The sequence below is a fragment of the Pistacia vera genome, unplaced genomic scaffold (genome assembly GCF_008641045.1).
Source record: "Pistacia vera cultivar Batoury unplaced genomic scaffold, PisVer_v2 Contig678, whole genome shotgun sequence".
Lineage (NCBI taxonomy): Eukaryota > Viridiplantae > Streptophyta > Magnoliopsida > Sapindales > Anacardiaceae > Pistacia > Pistacia vera.
In genome coordinates, this window is record NW_022196532.1 from 60,957 (window position 1) to 81,342 (window position 20,386).

Here is a 20,386-nt window from a genome sequence, read left to right on the forward strand (position 1 = left end):
CAACTGCTCTGATTGTAACACAATTGTCGACGTCATCCAATGTAGGCGTGCTTGAGGAAGTATCATCCGAGGTCATTCCTACAATTGAAAAACCAAATCAACACTCAAGAAAATAAAAGTGACATGAAGCAAAATTAAATTAAATTAACTTACATAAACCAAATGTAGGTTGCCTCTTTTGCTCTTTGAATATTTCCGTTACTACCTTGTAGGCTGCCTCTTTCCATTTTTGCGAATTGGGCTAGTCAAGATAATAGGCTTTACCTTGTTTCAATATATGATGTTTGGTAGCCTATGAATATGGTTCATTATTTTCTTGCTAACACAATATTTTCAGAATAGCAATTTTTTGTACAAACATGCATTATTTGATTATTTATTCAGTATAAATAAATTGAATGAGTATATATTTATCACATATATACCAAGGTGTCCTTGCAAATGATAGTGATATTCTGTTGGTAATATTTAGTTGTTCTACCCCCTACTAGTCAATGTGAACTGCTTTTGCACCATTTCAAAAGAATATTTTTTGGACCCATAACTCTGAACATATCATTTGAATGAGCTTTTTGAGCAACCATTTTGAAGGCTTGCTCAAACATTTTATACATGGATCTAAAATCTTCTCTAAAAATTTGTAAAATATTATATCATTAATACTGTAAATTAATATGCTTCTTTTATCTATTAAATACCAAAAATCTACGATCACAGTCTGTGCCATTTAAAGGAAACCAAAAAGTAGAAACACATCTCACTGGTCCTATTCAATACATTCAATCCTGTTTAGGATTAACAATGAAATGTAAAACCCATCCAAATAACATGTTGCATATCATGTACTCATGCCTCACCTGAAGATTTCTCACTTGATAGGGGCAGCTAGCAGTGACAAATACAACTTGCTCTAAAAGTTGTTCAAACAACCAGAGCTTCTCTCCTGAAACAGAAAATGAAGAACTGTTAGCACTTAGCATTGACCCAATTCATTAATGCGTTAGAAATGAAACATTCAAGAAAACGAAAATGGCATCAAAGCTCACTGATACACATTGAAAATTCTTCCCAGCTCATGAAATAATTTAACAAAAATGGTTAACTCACCAAATTCTTCCTTCAATTTCTGACCAGCGACGGCAAGAACAAGTGATTAGGGGCGTCGCTTTCACGGTGGACTAAAGATTTGAGGGTATAAGTTGATTTGGGGGTATACAGTTTGCGTCAATTTGGGGGTGAAGAAATCGTTTCAATGTTTGCGGGATGGAGTTGTTGTTTCTCCTACTGGTTTTTCGATCGATGACGGCAACACGGCGGGATGGAATTGCCTGATTCATGGTGGAGGGATTTAGGGTTCTTTTGCGATTTGGGGGAAACTAATTTGGGGGAGAAAATCGTGTTATACTATTTTTAAGTCAGGGGGTAAATGTCATTTTTTGAAGTTTTTTAAAAGTCCAATTTTACATATCTGCCCCACATGGTTTATAAAACTAACCCAAAAGTCCCTACGAGTTCAAGCCACACCAAGCTCACAAGCACACAAGCCGAGCCTCCCCCTGATTGAACTCAACTCGATCACCCCACCGAGTTCGAGCCGAGTCGACTCGACTAACCAGACGAGTCGAGCCGCTCGACTCGTCGGACACCCCTAATTGTTGATATGCTCACTGGTCCATACCCCACTTCGATGCTGCCAGATCGTATAGGCGTTTGTCGATTTTTAACCAGACTACTTTTCAGGCTCTGAAAAAAATCTGTAGCAGAATTAAATATTAAAGACACAATTTCAGGCACATTCCTGATTAAGCCATTGTCGCCATTTTCGCTCGAAATTATTGGTTGTGTTGTGACAGAAGGAAATGTCACTGGAAGAGAAGGATCGTCGGCTCTTTGGAGACATGAAAGAAGAGCTCCTATCAAAGAGAAGCCATCACCAAGTACATGGTGAAGCTTGAATATTATAGTACCAGCTGCATTGCATGTTGGGTATTTAAAGAGGTGAATTTCCCATAAAGGTCGGTGCTGTGAAAGCGGTTCTATGCCTATTTTTGAGATATAGTCATGCTGGCATTTTTCGTAAAATTCTGGTGTCATTTCTGCTGGGAAAATAGGAACTTTTACGTGGTCTTTTAGCTGCACTTCAACCTTCTTCCATTGTTTAACTCCATTTGTGTCAACCTGTTTAAGAAGTGTTCCACACTACTTCAACGTATGATAACAATAAATCATAATTCATAAATTGTTTAGCAAAAGCACTTTATGAAGAGTTATCAGGATTTGACTAGAATAGAGAAACAACTATATTTCTTTCAACGGCAAAGCATAAAATTCTTTAAGAGTCATTTATTGTTCGGAGAACAAATATTTAACAATGAGAGCTATGGGGCCTTTTAGTTTATAATAGAAAATTAGCTATAATAAACTCTCACACACGTATATAGGCATTACCATGATGGACGAAAAGCGCGGGTTAATGGGGAGGAGCATATTTTTTAGCAATGGGATAGTTTGGGAGTCATCAATGGGCACTTCTGTTTCCAGAACACCAATAACGACAATGGACAACACTGAGCTATTGAAATATTGCGCAATAGGGCTCACAGGCACAGGCACTGGTTCTTCTTCGGCAGCTACTATCTTGATGACTCCATAGCTGTGCTTTTGTTTCTTGTGTTGAGCTTGTATGTTTTTCCACTGAGTAACAAGACTCTTTATATCAACAGCAGTTAAATAAGGGCATCAACCACTAAATAAAAATCAATAAAGGGCATTCAATATCTGGCTTCTGATTTCACTCTTTACATATTAAAGTTCATCCAGAAGTAGGCCATAAGCCCATAACTATTCTTGACCAAGCGTCTTCAACTTCAAGTGATTGCTCCATGGGTCATAATTTCTCGGAGTCTCAAATCTAACCATTTTAGTTGTCTGTTTGAACTGATGATTAATGCACAACCTTTCGGGTTACGTGATAGGGAGAATTACAATTTCTCGCCCAAGGTTAGACATTACTAAATTCTACCCAAAAGGTTTCAAAAACATAATTTCCCACCCATCGATAAGATTCCTTTAGTGAGATATATTACCTGACATGTTTAAAGCTACGAAAAGACTATAATACCTTTTACTAGTTGACTTTATAATTTCGAATGAGGTTGAATAATATTTTTCCACCCAAACTTTATTAAATATATTTTTCACTCCTAATTTAGTTTATATTAATTTTAGGGTTAATAAATTTAAAAAACAAACTCAATTATTTAAAATAAACTGTGGACTCGCTGGCCACAGTTGCCAGCGAAAGTCGATGTCATTGGATAGATCGTAGGTCAATCTATCCAACGACACTGACGATGTGGTCGGACTTGTCGTCAGAGACTTAACCCATATTCTGCTGATGACAGTTGGCCAACGTACATGTTGGCCAGTTTTTATTCTTCATAGATTTTTTTTAGAAGTTAAATAAATAAAAAAATGAAATTGGAGATGGGGGTTTAAATGGTTAATTCCCAAGTTGGTGAATATAATTGTTATGCATTTGTAATTTAGGGCTGTAAAATATTAACCCTATAATTTATTGTGTGCAAACCGACAAGAATGCCCTTTTACCGTTAAAAATAATGTTGACTTTTAACAATGGGTGGAAAAATTGTTTTTTTTTAAACCTTTCAATGGGAAAAATTATTTACGCCTAACCTTAAGTGGTGGAAAATGAATAATGCTAGCCTTACTCACTCTCGTTATTCGCTTCTCTTACTCACCTTTGTTAAAAAAGTGAAAAGTGGATAAAACTAACATTTTAACAAAGGTGAGTAAGAGAAGTGAGTAAGGAGAATGAGTAAGGCTAGCATTACTCGTGGAAAATTGTCATTCTTCTAAGTCCCAAGTGATACAGTGAAACCATTCACCAGGAAGCCATCAGTTGATTAATTTGTTGGTTGCTGACATGATAGGATATGATTTAAATTTATAAATTAAAACTTAATGTCTAGACATGATCATAAATCTGAGCATGCACCAATGTCTGATACAGTCTGTTACTCCTGGAAAATCAAGGGCTGACGTAGGAAATCACGTGATGGGGGGTGACCTGCTCCTGTCAGAACGATAAGCACACGTCAGGCCTGCCAATAGCTACAGAGCTCCCACGTGTCCCTTTCCCTACTCCAAATCGCGTGAAATCAGTTTGGAAGGTGGGAAATGTGAAATAAAGCCGGATTTAATCTTGACATTCACACCAATCCATGGATTTACTAATGATTACTTGCACTCACCTCACTATAAAAAGAGGAAGACCCCTTCATTAAGAGGATTCGGCTATTTTTACACTGGAAATTAGCTCTCTCTCTCTGATAGCTTTGTATTTACTTTTCTTTGCCAATCATTTGTAAGTCAGTCCGCTGTTGCGACCTGACCCACTATATTAATACAAATCAGTGGACGTAGGACTTACTACCTTAGCATCCGAACCACTTTAAAAAGTTCTCATTGCATTTACTCTACATTTTACTCATAATCACGTGTGTCCCTTAATCAATCAACGTTACACACGTGTCAATTAGTTGGTGCCAAAAATCACGCATCAACAGTTTGACGCTAGAAGGAGGGCCCAGATTTAGTGTTCATCTTTCATCAGGAGAATCTCTAACCTACTGGTCCTACAGCAACAGATGGCCCGCCAATCTGAACTCAAGCTAACCAGCGCGTTGAGGGAGTTCCCCAGACCCAAGGGGATACCCCTTCCAGAATACTTCCATCCCCACAAATTGCTGCGGTGGATATCCCAGCAACTTCGCAGCTTGACCCCGCCATCAAAGGCTACCTGGAGAGGTTCGACAATACTCTCCAGACGGTCAACCAAAGGTTGGACCGTCTGGACCAAGGCGTGCCCTCTAGAACAGTTGGGGCGGTGCAATCGCCAAGAATGCCTGCAGGTCGCGCGAAAGCGCGGCAAAGGGAAATAGCCCGTGCCGCGAGCACTGCAGCGCGTAGACGTAAGGGTAAGCAAGTGGCAAAAAGCAAGCCTACAGGCTCCAAAGGGCCAGCGAACACAAACCGTGCCCCGAGCAGGGTGCCGACAAAACTGAGACTCGGCAAAAAAATAAATCCCGAGCTGTCCCATGCCACGTCGCAGGTGAACCCAAACAAAAGTGCTGGGCGGGGCGATTCTTATCACCGCCAGCAGAACGATCCTGATCGCTATCATAAGGGTGGTCCTTACACCTCGCGGGGCGGTTTGTACCACCGTGAGGATCGTGAAAATACCCCGCACCATCCACTGCCTTCACACGCCTCCAGCCAGCATGTGTCGAGAGCGGCCGAAAACGTCGATCGAGGCGAAGAGGAGTCCGACCTCTGGACTCTCCTGAATCGTAATCGCGAGGGCCAGACTCGCGTGGGTGAAAGCAATCCCCAACTGGCTCCGTTACTGCAAATTGAGGAGTTGCAGCGAGCTCTAGACAGGTTGAGAGAGCAGCAGAACGAGTAGGCCCAGGTCGCCTCTGCATCCCCTTTCTCTCCCTAAGTGTTAGCCGCTCCACTCCCACCAGGTTTCAGAATGCCCGACATGCAGCCGTTCGATGGGAACCATGACCCGCAGGATCATTTGTATGAGTTCAATGACCTGATGGAGTTCAATGACCTGATGGAGCTCCACCAGTTTTCGGATCTTGCAAAATGTCGTTGCCTGGCTGTGACTCTAACCTTTCATGCCAAGCGGTGGCTAAGGTCGCTCCCAGTTGGAACGATCAGTTCGTGGCCTCAGATGAGCACGACGTTCCTACGGCATTTCTAAGCAAATCGGAAGTTCTCGATGCCTTTGAGCTATCGCAGCAATATAAGGCAAGAAAGGGACGAGTCCCTACAATCTGATATCGACCGTTTCCACAGGGAACTTAACAAGGTGGCTCACGCCCCCGAAGAGTCAATGCGAACTCTCATAATAGCCGGAGTTCGCCTGCAAACCGACCTATGGAAAGAATTACAGGCTGAGGACGATGTTTCCCTCACCAGATTCTATAACCTCGCGGAAAAGTACCTCCGCATAGAGAATTCATTGGCGGCACTACGATGTCGCGATCACGGATCTTCGGGCAGTATGTCTGGTCAGGGAGAAGGTAGAAGAGCTGATCGCAAAGGAGACATTGACGATCAGCGAAAAGGAAAGAAACCCCGCTATGAGCACAAGAAATCCTATGCCCCGGTTCCTCGTCGTGACCGCGATAGGCCCCAATATACTCCGCTGAACGCCTCTGTATCTGCCATCCTTGATAAATCCAAAGAAGCCAGTCTGCTCGGAGAACCCGAACCCATGAAAACCCCTGTGATAGCCAGAAATAATAAAAAGTACTGTCGCTATCATCGGGACAATGGGCACCATATTGACGAGTGCCGAGCCCTGAAACAAGCAATCGAAGAACTTATCAAGAAGGGGCATTTCAAGGAATACATCGATGACTCCGCTCCCTCGAAAGAAAAAGATCGGGGGGAGCCAAGGAAGAAGCGTCATGATAAAAAAGGGGTGCTCGGTCTCAACTTGATTTTCGAGGGACCACACTTCGCTGGAAATTCACGAGGTGCCCAAGAAATGTATGCTCGTGAAGCTCATCACGACCCCATTAGAGTAATGAGTGCGGATCGGCGACCATAAAAGGTTCGCCAGGAGGAAGAGATTTCCTTCTCCGAACAGGATGCGGCCAGGTTATACCGTCCCCACGATGGCGCCCTTGTAATCACTCCCCTGATAGGGTGCTATAACACCCAGAGAATGCTGGTGGATAACGGGAGTGCTGTGAATATCCTGTTTGCATCTACCTTCGAAAGGATGAATTTGGACGAGGCCGACCTGAAGCCTGCCTCGTTCCCATTATATGGATTCACAGGAAACCATCTACTCCCCAAAGAAACAATCTCACTCCCAGTCACGCTGGGCGATTTTGACGAAGTGACCAGAATGATTGAATTCTTAGTGGTGGACTGCCCGTCAGCCTTTAACGGGATCCTTGGGCGACCTCTACTAAGACAGTTCAAGGCGGTCACTTCAATTTACCATCTGAAAATGATGTTCCCCACCCCGACGGGGATCGGGGAAGTCAGCGGTTCTCAATGCGCATCGCGCGACTGCTATGTAAAGGCAGTCCAGATGGCGCACAAAGGAAAGGGCATTCCATGAAATGCACCTCGCCAGGCCATGGCGATCAACAGGATCGATCCACGACCTGGCCCGGTTGAGGACAACCTAGACCCTCGCATTCAAGACTGCCCTTCCAGTGGGCCAGTTGAGGACCTAATTGAAGTCCAGGTCGACCAGAAAGAGCCGAGCAGGGTGTTAAGAGTCGGTAAAAATCTCAACCCCCAGCTCGCTAACGAACTGACAGGTTTCCTCAGGGAAAACGTCGACGTGTTTGCCTGGTCGCATGTAGATATGGTCGGGATCAGCCCGGACATTATTTGCCATGCGTTAAACATCGACAGCGAGGCCAAGCCAGTTCCAAAAAAGAAGAACAACGGATCCGGAGCAGTATACTGCATTGAAGTCAGAAGCGAAAAACCTCCTCCGAAGCGGATCCATCCGAGATGCACTCTACCCGACGTGGGTTGCCAACCCGGTCTTGATAAAGAAGCCAAACGGAAAATGGCGGACATGCGTTGATTTTAGCGACCTCAACAAGGCTTGCCCGAAAGACAGCTTCCCTCTGTCGAGAATCGACCAGCTCGTGGATGCCACCTCGGGGCACGAGCTGCTAAGTTTCATGGATGCATACTCGGCATACAATCAGATCCCTATGTATGGCCCAGACGAGGAACACACGTCCTTCATTACAGACCGGGGGCTGTACTGTTACAAAGTTATGCCTTTCGGCCTCAAGAATACTAGCGCAACCTACCAGCGGCTGGTTAACCGAATGTTCTCTAACCAGATCGGAAGAACAATGGAGGTCTATGTGGACGACATGCTGGTCAAATCCCAGGTCGCCTTAGAACACATAGGACATCTCACTGAGATGTTTGACATCCTCCGGCTCTACAGAATGAAACTGAATCCTCTCAAGTGTTCATTCGGGGTATCATCAGGAAAGTTCTTGGGATACATGGTTAATCAGCGAGGGATAGAAATAAACCCCGAGAAGGTTCAAGCTCTGCTCGATATGGAGAGCCTGACCAGCAAAAAGCAGGTCATGAGCCTAAATGGGCAAATAGCAGCACTAAGCCGCTTCATATCGAGACTAACAAATCGTTGTTTGCCATTTTTCAATGTTTTGAAAGCCAATAAGAAGTTCGAATGGACTCCCGAATGTGAACAGGCGTTCCAAAGTATAAAAGAACACCTCGGGAAGCCACCTCTCCTCTCTAAGCCTCACCCACAAGAGATTTTGCCTCTGTACCTATCTGTCTCGCAGTCTGTGGTCAGTGCAGCCCTAGTTCGAGAAGAAGAGAAAGTTCAATGGCCTGTCTACTACGCGAGCAAGCATCTGTCGGATGCCGAGATGCGGTATCCTGAAATGGAACGGTTAGCTTATGCTCTACTGATCGCTTCCAGAAAGCTACGACCTTACTTCTATGCCCATACAATCCATGTAATGATTAATTACCCCCTCAGGTAGGTCCTTCAGAAGCCAGAAGCCTCGGGTAAACTGCTCAAATGGGCAATAGAATTAAGCCAGTTCGACCTGAAGTACAAGCCCAGGTCGACCATCAAAGGGCAAGCTATCGCCGACTTTATTTCAGAATTCTCCTATCTCCAGAATAAGTCAGACCAACAGCCCAGTGAAGTCATCCAAGAGAGCATCCAGAACCTATCAACCTCGAACCTCTATGTCGACAGATCATTGACTCGAAAAAGGGCAGGAGCAGGCCTCCTCCTGTTGAGTCCCGAAGGGGCTCGCATTCACGGTATCCTAGGGTTCGAATTCAAGGCGACCAACAACGAAGCTGAGTACGAAGCTCTGCTCGCCAGATTACGGTTGGCCAGAGAAATGGGCGCAACCACAATCAGCGTTCACAGCGACTCTATTTTGGTCGTCAACCAAATCCTGGGAGAATACCAAGCCAAGGAAGAGAACATGGTCCGCTACCTAAAAGAAGCCAAGACAGCGCTCGAGCAGTTCAAGCATTTCACGATCACTCAGATCCCCAGAGATAGCAACTCTGTGGCTGACGCCTTGGCAAAAATAGCCTCGTCGTTGGACTCTGAGGCACCTGATAGCATTCCTGTTCGGTTTATCGAGACCTCGAGCATGAGTTCAACTGAACAAGCCGTGAATATAATACAACCAAACTCCTGGATGACGCCCGTTTACAGGTATCTCAAGGATGGGATCTTGCCCGATGACAAGATCGAGGCACGGGTCCTGCGAACAAGATCTGTTCGTTACACGCTCATCGGGGATCAGCTATACAAGAGGGGATTCAGTGCCCCTTTCCTCCGATGTGTGATCAGCGAAGAGGCATATTATATCATGAGAGAAATCCATGAAGGGATATGCGGTAATCACACCGCCGCACGATCTCTCGCGAACAAGGTTGTTCGCCAAGGATATTATTGGCCCCAGATCCAAGAAGATACCCACAATTTTGTCAAGAGGTGTGATAAGTGTCAGAGGTTCGCAAACATTCTGCGAGCCCCCTCTCACGAACTGGTAACGATGTCTAGCCCCTGGCCATTCTCTATGTGGGGGATCGACCTCATCGGCCCCATACCGGTCGGAAAGGGAGGAGTTAAATATGCTATATTCGCGGTAGATTATTTCACGAAATGGGTGGAAGCTGAACCACTGGCCGCGATCACGATCAGAAAGCTGAAAGACTTCGTTTTCAAGAACATAGTGTGCCGCTACGGAATTCCTCACACCCTCATTTCGGATAATGGGAAACAATTCGACAACGAGGAGTTCAAGTTCTTCTGCGACGAGCTGGGCATTCATAAAAAATTTGTCTCAGTCGCCAGACCGCAAGCAAATGGCCAAGTTGAAGCTGTCAACAAGACTATCAAGCACACTCTAAAAGCCAAGCTTGGGGCGGCCAAGGGAAATTGGGCCGACGATCTCCCCGAAGTCCTATGGGCATACAGGACAACTCCAAGAACCTCTACCTCAGAGACGCCCTTTTCGCTAGCTTATGGCTGCGAAGCAATGATTCCCGCGGAGGTAGGAACTGGTTCTCTTCGGAGAGACTTGTACGATGAAGTTGAAAACGAAGCACTTATGAGGGCGAGTCTGGATCTTTGATCAGTCTGTTACTCCTGGAAAATCAAGGGCTGACGTAGGAAATCACGTGATGGGGGGTGACCTGCTCCTGTCAGAACGATAAGCACACGTCAGGCCTGCCATAGCTACAGAGCTCCCACGTGTCCCTTTCCCTACTCCAAATCGGTGAAATCAGTTTGGAAGGTGGAAATGTGAAATAAAGCCGGATTTAATCTTGACATTCACACCAACCAGGATTTACTAATGATTACTTGCACTCACCTCACTATAAAAAGAGGAAGACCCCTCATTAAGAGGATTCGGCTATTTTTACACTGGAAATTGCTCTCTCTCTCTGATAGCTTTGTATTTACTTTTTTTGCCAATCATTTGGAAGTCAGTCCGCTGTTGCGACCTGACCCAATAATAATACAAATCAGTGGACGTAGGACTTACTACCCTAGCATCCGAACCACTTTAAAAAGTTCTCATTGCATTTACTCTACATTTTACTCATAATCACGTGTGTCCCTTAATCAATCACGTTACACACGTGTAATTAGTTGGTGCCAAAAATCGCATCAACAGTTTGACGCTAGAAGGAGGGCCCAGATTTAGTGTTCATCTTCATCAGGAGAATCTCTAACCTACTGGTCCTACAGCAACAGATGGCCCGCCAATCTGAACTAAGCTAACCAGCGCGTGAGGGAGTTCCCCAGACCCAAGGGGATACCCTTCCAGAATACTCCATCCCCACAAATTGCTGCGGTGGATATCCCAGCAATCTTCGCAGCTTGACCCCGCCATCAAAGGCTACCTGGAGAGGTCGACAATACTCTCCAGACGGTCAACCCAGGTTGGACCGTCTGGACCAAGGCGTGCCCTCTAGGACAGTTGGGGCGGGTGCAATCGCAAGAAGCCTGCAGGTCGCGCGAAAGCGCGGCAAAGGGAAATAGCCCGTGCCGCGAGCACTGCAGCGCGTAGACGTAAGGGTAAGCAAGTGGCAAAAAGCAAGCCTACAGGCTCCAAAGGGCCAGCGAAACACAACCGTGCCCCGAGCAGGGTGCCGACAAAACTGAGACTCGGCAAAAAATAAATCCCGAGCTGTCCCATGCCACGTCGCAGGTGAACCCAAACAAAAGTGCTGGTGGGGGCGATTCTATCACCGCCAGCAGAAACGATCCTGATCGCTATCATAAGGGTGGTCTTACACCTCGCGGGGCGGTTTGTACCACCGTGAGGATCGTGAAAATACCCCGCACCATCCACTGCCTTCACACGCTCCAGCCAGAGTTGTGGCGAGAGCGGGGAAAACGTCGATCGAGGCGAAGAGGAGTCCGACCTCTGGACTCTCCTGAATCGTAATCGCGAGGGCCAGACTCGCGTGGGTGAAAGCAATCCCCAACTGGCTCCGTTACTGCAAATTGGGAGTGCAGGAGCTCTAGACAGGTTGAGAGAGCAGCAGAACGAGTAGGCCCAGGTCGCCTCTGCATCCCCTTTCTCTCCCTAAGTGTTAGCCGCTCCACTCACCAGGTTTCAGAATGCCGACATGCAGCCGTTCGATGGGAACATGACCCAGGATACATTTGAGAGTTCAATGACCTGATGGAGTTCAGACCTGGAGTAGCTCCACCAGTTTTCGGATCTTGCAAAATGTCGTTGCCTGGCTGTGATCTAACCTTTCATGCCAAGCGGTGGCTAAGGTCGCTCCCAGTTGGAACGATCAGTTCGTGGCCTCAGATGAGCACGACGTTCTACGGCATTTTAAGCAAATCGGAAGTTCTCGATGCCTTTGAGCTATCGCAGCAATATAAGGCAAGAAAGGAGGAGTCCCTACAATCTGATATCGACCGTTTCCACGGGAACTTAACAAGGTGGCTCACGCCCCCGAGAGTCAATGCGAACTCTCATAATAGCCGAGTTCGCGCAAAACCGACCTATGGAAAGAATTAAGGCTGAGGACGATGTTTCCCTCACCAGATTCTATAACCTGCGAAAAGTACCTCGCATAGAGAATTCATGGCGGCACTACGATGTCGCGATCACGGATCTCGGGCAGTATGTCTGGTAGGAGAAGGTAGAAGAGCTGATCGCAAGGAGACATTGACGATCAGCGAAAAGGAAAGAAACCCCGCTGAGCACAAGAAATCCTATGCCCGGTTCCTCGTGACCGCGATAGGCCCCAATATACTCGCTGAACGCCTTGTATGCCATCCTTGATAAATCCAAAGAGCCAGTCTGCTCGGAGAACCCGAACCCATGGAAACCCCTGTGATAGCCAGAAATAAAAAAAGTACTGTCGCTATCATCGGGACAATGGGCACATATTGACGATGCCGAGCCCTGAAACAAGCATCGAAGAACTTATCAAGAAGGGGCATTTCAAGGAATACATCGAGACTCGTCCCTCGAAAGAAAAAGAGGGGGAGCCAAGGAAGAAGCGTCATGATAAAAAAGGGGTGCTCGGTCTCAACTTGATTTTCGAGGGACCACCTTCGCTGGAAATTCCGAGGTGCCAAGAATGTAGCTCGTGAAGCTCATCACGACCCCATTAGAGTAATGAGTGCGGATCGGCGACCATAAAAGGTTCGCCAGGAGGAAGAGATTTCCTTCTCCGAACAGGATGCGGCAGGTTATACCGTTCCCACGATGGCGCCCTTGTAATCACTCCCCTGATAGGGTGCATAACACCCAGAGAATGCTGGGTGGATAACGGAGTGCTGTGAATATCCTGTTTGCATCTACCTTCGAAAGGATGAATTTGGACGAGGCCGACCTGAAGCCTGCCTCGTTCCCATTTATAGGATTCACAGGAAACCATCTACTCCCCAAAGAAACAATCTCACTCCAGTCACGCTGCGGCGATTTTGACGAAGTGACCAGAATGATTGAATTCTTAGTGGTGGACTGCCGTCAGCCTTTAACGGGATCTTGGGCGACCTCTACTAAGACAGTTCAAGGCGGTCACTTCAATTTACCATTGAAAAAGAGTTCCCCCCCCGACGGGGATCGGGGAAGTCAGCGGTTCTCAATGCGCATCGCGCGACTGCTATGTAAGGCAGTCCAATGGCGCACAAAGGAAAGGGCATTCCATGAATGCACCTCGCCAGGCCATGGCGATCAACAGGATCGATCCGACTGGCCCGGTTAGGGACAACCTAGACCCTCGCATTCAAGACTGCCCTTCAGTGGGCCAGTTGAGGACCTAATTGAAGTCCAGGTCGACCAGAAAGAGCCGAGCAGGGTGTTAAGAGTCGGTAAAAATCTCAACCCCAGCTCGCTAACGAACTGACAGGTTTCCTCAGGGAAACGTCGACGTGTTTGCGGTCGCATGTAGATATGGTCGGGATCAGCCCGGACATTATTGCCATGCGTTAAACATCGACAGCGAGGCCAAGCCAGTTCCAAAAAAGAAGAACAACGGATCCGGAGCAGTATACTGCATTGAATGTCAGAAGCGAAAAACCTCCTCCGAAGCGGATCCATCCGAGATGCACTCTACCCGACGTGGGTTGCCAACCCGGTCTTGATAAAGAAGCCAAACGGAAAATGGCGGACATGCGTTGATTTTAGCGACCTCAACAAGGCTTGCCAGAAAGCAGCTCCTTGTCGAGAATCGACAGCTCGTGGATGCCACCTCGGGGCACGAGAGATAGGGAGAGTTACAATTTCCCACCCAAGGCTAGACAATATTCTACCCAAAAGGTTTCAAAAAAACAATTTCCCATCCATCGATAAGATTCCTTTAGTGAGATATATTACCTGACATGTTTAAAGCTACGAAAAGACTATAATACCTTTTGCTAGTTGACTTTATAATTTTGAATGAGGTTGAATAATTTTTTCCACCCAAACTTTATTAAATATATTTTTCACCCCTAGTTTAGTTTATATTAATTTTAGGGTTAATAAATTTAAAAAACAAACTCAATTATTTAAAATAAACTGTGGACTCGTTGGCCACGGTTGCCAGCGAAAGTCAATGTCATTGGATAGATCGTAGGTCAATCTATCCAATGACACTGACGATGTGGTTGGACTCATCGTCAGAGACTAAACCCATATTCTGCTGTACGTCGGCCGGTTTTTATTCTTCATAGATTTTTTTTAGAAGTTAAATAAAAAAAATTGAAATTGGAGATGGGGGTTTAAATGGTTAATTCCCAAGTTGGTGAATAACATTGTCATCCGTTTGTAATTTAGGGGTGTAAAAATATTAACCCTATAATATATTGTGTGCAAACCGACAAGAATGCCTTTTACCGTTAAAAATAATGTTGACTTTTAACAATGGGTGGAAAATTGTTTTTTTTAAACCTTTCAAGGGAAAATTATTTACGCCTAACCTTGGGTGGGTGGAAAATTGTTTTTTTTAAACCTTTCAAGGGGAAAAACAAATTTACGCCTAACCTTGGGTGTGTGGAAAATTGTCACTCTCCCAAGTCCCAAGTGATACACTGAAACCGAGCCATCAGCTGATTAATTTGTTGGTTGCTGACATGATAGGATATGATTTAAATTTATAAATTAAAACTTAATGTCTAGATATGATCATAAATCTGAGCATGCACCAATGTCGGATACAATCCAAGCCGAAGCTGCAACTGCGCCCATATAGCAGTAATTAAGACGAACGCTGTACTAGAAGAGTGAGCTAGCTGATAATGATAAGACAGAAATGAAAGGTAATATGACAAACTCTGGGAGAGCCGCGACTTGCATAAAGAGCACAGGAAGAAGATAGAATTATAATCGAGATAGATAAATGAGGAAATTCTGGATACTTAAGGCAAGCCTAGATTTGGAGGACAAAATTGGTGAGAATAAATATTGTAATATCCGGAAATCTGGATATGAAGAAATTAAAGTGCTTGTGATGGTTGTGACATCTATGGTTATCATTTAGTGGTAGCTAGGTGGCTGTTTTGACAGTAATTTCTTTGAAAACTGTTTTCACAAATGAAATGGTCACATCAGAAAATGGTCAAGTTCATCTCAAAGGCATTCTCCATAGTATATATTATTAGGTTCGATGATAATTGAATAGACTAGCTACAAGCAAGGCATGTATTTAAGCAACGACAGATTAAAATATCGAGTCATTTTCCTGAAAAGTATTCCAGTATGGCAATCGGCAAAATCTCATTTATAACACTTTCCCACCCAAGGTTTGGCAAAATAACACTGTCCCACCCCTCAAGTTTCAAAGTGACACTTTTCCACCCACTGTTACATTCTGTNATCAAGGTGTGCAAAAAAGATTATTAGATATAAATTCTAGAGCATTTTATACACCATGTGGTTGTCATAGTCTTAATTTAGTTCTTTGTGATATGGCTAATTCATGTGCTAATGTTATTACATTTTTTAGAGTGACACAATGTATATAGTCATTATTCTCTTCTTCTACAAGACGATGGAAAATTTTGCAAGATCATGTTTCTAATTTGACACTTAAGCCATTATCACAAACATGTTGGGAAAGTCGTGTTGAAAGTGTTAAAGCAATAAAATTTCAAGCTCCACAGACCACAAATAAGAGATGCTTTATATCAATTAGCAGAAACTAGTGAAGATCCTAAAACAAAAAGTAAAGCTATTTCTTTAGTAACGTATGAGATAGAAAATTTTGAATTTCTATTAGGCATGAATATTTGGTATGAAATGTTATTTGCTGTTAATGTGGTTAGTAAATATTTACAATCTAAAAATATGCGTTTAACTATGTCACAAGAAATATTAGGTAATTTAGCTATATTATCAATTGAAAAAAATTTGAGTTCTAAACTTGAATATAAAAACTTAATTAGTGATTTTGCATCTCAAAAGGTAAGATAAATAAATTTGAAATAATTTTTTAATATATACCTATATTATTAGAAGGCCCCTAAAGCAACTCTTGTCTAGGGCTACAAATGTTCTTGAGACGGCCCTGACAGGAAGAAGACAGAATTATAATCGAGATAGATAAATGAGGAAATTCTGGATACGTAAGGCAAGCATAGATTTGGAGGACAAAATTGGTGAGAATAAATATTGTAATATCCGGAAATCTGGATATGAAGAAATTAAAGTGCTTGTGATGGTTGTGACATCTATGGTTATCATTTAGTGGTAGCTAGGTGGCTGTTTTGACAGTAATTTCTTTGAAAACTGTTTTCACAAATGAAATGGTCACATCAGAAAATGGTCAAGTTCATCTCAAAGGCATTCTCCATAGTATACATTATTAGGTTCGATGATAATTGAATAGACTAGCTACAAACAAGGCATGTATTTAGGCAATGCAACATATCGACAGATTAAAATATCGAGTCATTTTCCTGAAAAGTATTCCAGTATGGCAATCGGCAAAATCTCATTTATGACACTTTCCCACCCAAGGTTTGGCAAAATGACACTTTCCCACCCCTTAAGTTTCAAAATGACACTTTTCCACCCACCGTTACGTTCTGTTAGGAAAATCTATTCTAAAGAAGGGTAGGATAGTCAATTTACATGAGCCTTGCACCAGACTTTATTGCACTTCAGCTTATTAAATTCTTTGTTTATTAGAAAAAAAGTCATTAAAGAAAAAAAAATCTAGTAGCGTTTTTCTCTGCAACAATTGAAAAGATTCGATCTCAGTAATGGCTAACATTAATCTCCCCCGACGAATCATCAAGGTTACGCTCTCTTTCTCCCTATTTCAATCGGTTTCTCTATTTCTAATATCGCTTTCGTTTAAAAAACCGATTCAATTTTGTCAAATGAAGTCTATATAGGAAGGATTACTTGTTCTTTCAGTTTAATGCTCTAATTTCCTTCGGTTCTCGCTCTTTTCTTTCCGGCAATAATTTCGGCCAACAATTATTTTGGATTGAATTTCTTTATCTTATCATGGAGAATGTTACATATGAAATTTGCTACCACCAGTTGCTATTGCCTTCACTGATAGTATATAGCATGAATGAAAGAAGTAGTACATTACTTGATCGATAAACATAGTAAAGAATAATCCAATGAATATGGAAATAAAATCTAATATTCAAACAGTTTTGCTTATCAAAGCTTCAATCATAGTGGGACGAATTCCAAAGGCCTTATGATGAAACCAAATTGTTGCATCAATTTTGTGTCTATTAATTTGAAGGAATTTCATGGGCTCCTTTAAGTATCAACTCAAAGGCATTCTCAATGCATGACTTGAACTTGTGGTGATCTATGAATCCTTTTTCTGTTCCTACTGCAACTCTCAGCTTTCCCATGTAACTTATCAGTGTAACTGTAAGACTCTGCAGTTTAATTTCATCAAATCATAGTTAATGATGATAAACTATGAATAACAGACAACAATTACGTTAAGCATATAGGTTAAGGAAATATATGTATACCTGAGGCACGCCAACCACCATGAAGTAGAGACCTTTAACAGGATGATTAGCCAAAGCCATTTCTTCCACTGGTCCAATCAGATTTGAGACAGTCATGCTTGAGTTTCTCAGTGTACTGTGGATGTATTTAGCAGTTACCTATTTAAATCATCATAATTACACTCATATAAGCAAAATTATTGTATTGAAAACGTGAACTGTATATTCCATTTCCATATGCTTAATTTCCTATTGCAAATGATATTTGATTACTTGGATCAATTATTGATGCCCTATTGATGTTGATATATATTTTCTTAAACATATTCTACAATAATGAGCACCTAATTAATTCTTAGACTACTATGTCAACCTAACATCATTAATTAGGATCCATTATAATGTATTTATTGTATTCAATTCATATTATCTTTACCATAAAAACGTAATATGTTGTAAAAATAATGTTATGATTATCAACATAGTAATTGCCTAATCAAGAATATACCTCAGGGCCTCTAAATCTCCTCAAAGCCTCAAGAAGCTGACCAGTGAAACTAACTGCTAGAGAATCCCTTTTTCTCTTTATCAATTTCTGTGCTTTCAGGACAAATTCAAGTGGGTTTGACGATTCAGCATCAGTTAATTCAGGAACAGAAACATGCAAGAAGCCGAACTGGTTCCCCCATGGCGACTCAGCTTCAGGTTTAACCATCTCCTCAACTGACTTGTATCCGTTAATGTTCCTTGTATTCAGCAACACCAGCGCCGTAGAATGTGCATTAGTCTTTGAGTTATGGCTCGATGTTTGCATATATAGTCTAGTCCCAAAGAAGATTATTCCACAAATCACATCATTTATTGTCTGCAAGAAAGCATTAATTCTTATGGATTATCAAATAATTCATTTAATTGTATCCAAAATTAATTTACATGTATTAATAGCCACGAGCTCTCCTTCAATGATCTACAGTTTTGATAAGGGCCACAACCTTTAAAAGTCAAAACAACTTTACAATTTTATCAGATCCAACCACTGCTGCTGAGTATATATTTTCACAGTAATGAAGAGAAAAAGAAAAAGAAAAAGTAGACCCCTCTTCCTAAACCACTTGCCGCTGACAACAATAATAATTCTAGTGTTGAAACAATTAATGACAAAACTACGGTATTGAGTCACAGGTTCAGTACGTAAAATAAACCGTTCATTAATTAGATTTTCCTTTTAAGTGATGATATTTTGTGGTTGATGTTACTGGACTTCTGGACCTGCATTTTCTTTTTAAGTAAATAGTAAATAGGCAAGAGAAGGGAAAATTAAAGGGGTAAATATTTTTACCACTCCAAGCTTGGTCTTTATTTGTTTGATGTGATCAAGAGAGAATGTCAGTGTTACTATTGTAATAGGCTTAAACTGCACATCAGGATCAGCAGATCGTATTGGTGTTGGATCATCTTCAAAACAGCTACTCTTCAAAAGGCTCCATCCGAAATCTGATACAGTGTTACAAACTGAAGTAAAGAAATTAGGTATAGCCATAAGCATGTTACTATTTTGACTAGTGTCCATTTTGGAAGGCCAATGAAGGGAAGGAAATGTCACTGGAAGAGAGGGATTGTCAGCTCTTTGTAGACAAGAAAGAAGAGCACCCATTAAAGAAAAGCCATCACCAAGGGCATGGTGGAGCTTGAATATTACTGTTCCAGCTGCATTTTTTGTTGGATATTTGAAGATATGAATTTCCCATAAGGGCCTGCTTTGTGGAAGCTGTTCCATGGCTATCTTTGATAAGTAGTCATCAAGGTAATTGTCGTAAGATGCTACTGACAATCCCGCTGGGAAGATTGGAACATTAACGTGGTCTTTGAGCTTCACATCAAACTTCTTCCATTTTTTAACTCCTTTTTTGTCTTTAACCTGGTTTTTCAGAATACCAAAACTTAATTATATATGAATCTCCAAAACGACTTTCATTTTAAGAGTAATGGGAGAAATGAATTAAGTTATTATGATATAAAGCCATGAGTAGAAAGACACATGTTACAATAATCCTGAGACAAAGCTCTTATATGATGAAAGTCAAACTTGTCAGAAAAAAAAAAAAAAATGAACACATGACAACTGTGGAATATGCCCATAATTCAACCAATCAATCAATATACACAACCCCATTTGAGAATGAAAGATGCAATATTTTCATAAGAACAAGAAAAAGGTAACTCTAAATCAACTAGAATATTAGAAACAGGGACATTATTTGTTTCTGAAAAAGATGAAACTAAAAAGATTGACAGAAGAATACCATGATGGAGGAGAAGCGAGGGTTGATGGGGAGGAACACATCCTTAAGCAATAACATGGTGGAAGAATCATCAATAGGAATCTGAGATTCCAGAACACCAAAAACACAAATTGACAGAATAGAGCTGTTGAAGTACTGTCCAGTAGGGCTTACTGGCTCTGATACATCATCCACATTCAACTCCATTCTAGCTAGTTACTTGATTAACTTCTTCTTTCTTCTTGAGCCAGCTATCTATTTCTCTTCTTATTAACCGATTAACTTGTGATATTATTTAAAGTCTCAACTTAAGAGGCTTGATATATATTCATTTTGTGGAAGACTTTAGTTTTGACCTTCATGTGATATTAATTAGATTTGGGTGAGTGTAAAAACTCAAGGTGGTTGTGGATCGAATTTCTCTTTCTGCTTTATTATCAGTAGCTGAGATGCCGGATGGTAGGTGATGACATACAGCATGGTATTGATGATTTTCATAAATGCCGCTATTAATGGAGTCTGCAATTTTGAAGATATTATGCGGCAGAACTCCGTAATCAGATACAAA

The 20,386-nt window shown here is 42.4% G+C and overlaps 2 protein-coding genes across 3 annotated transcripts; both read right to left on the reverse strand.

The window, feature by feature from the left end:
- Window positions 1–779: 779 nt before the first annotated feature.
- On the reverse strand, window positions 780–5,507 carry LOC116113322. Its single transcript, XM_031399480.1, has 4 exons — window positions 5,085–5,507; window positions 2,449–2,694; window positions 1,614–2,178; window positions 780–943 (listed from the first exon to the last, which is right to left on the reverse strand). The coding sequence occupies exons 1-4, from the start codon at window positions 5,505–5,507 to the stop codon at window positions 780–782; spliced, it is 1,398 nt and encodes a 465-aa protein (XP_031255340.1).
- An 11,732-nt stretch (window positions 5,508–17,239) lies between these two features.
- Window positions 17,240–20,079, reverse strand: LOC116113310 (O-acyltransferase WSD1-like). Of its 2 annotated transcripts, none has more exons than XM_031399464.1 (5): window positions 19,840–20,079; window positions 18,876–19,454; window positions 18,045–18,401; window positions 17,558–17,695; window positions 17,240–17,458 (listed from the first exon to the last, which is right to left on the reverse strand). In XM_031399464.1, the coding sequence occupies exons 1-5, from the start codon at window positions 20,023–20,025 to the stop codon at window positions 17,306–17,308; spliced, it is 1,413 nt and encodes a 470-aa protein (XP_031255324.1). In that variant the 5' UTR covers window positions 20,026–20,079; the 3' UTR covers window positions 17,240–17,305. The 2 variants fall into 2 exon arrangements, with proteins under 2 accessions (XP_031255324.1, XP_031255325.1); XM_031399465.1 differs by having other exon boundaries at window positions 17,373–17,458; window positions 17,558–17,672.
- Window positions 20,080–20,386: the final 307 nt, after the last annotated feature.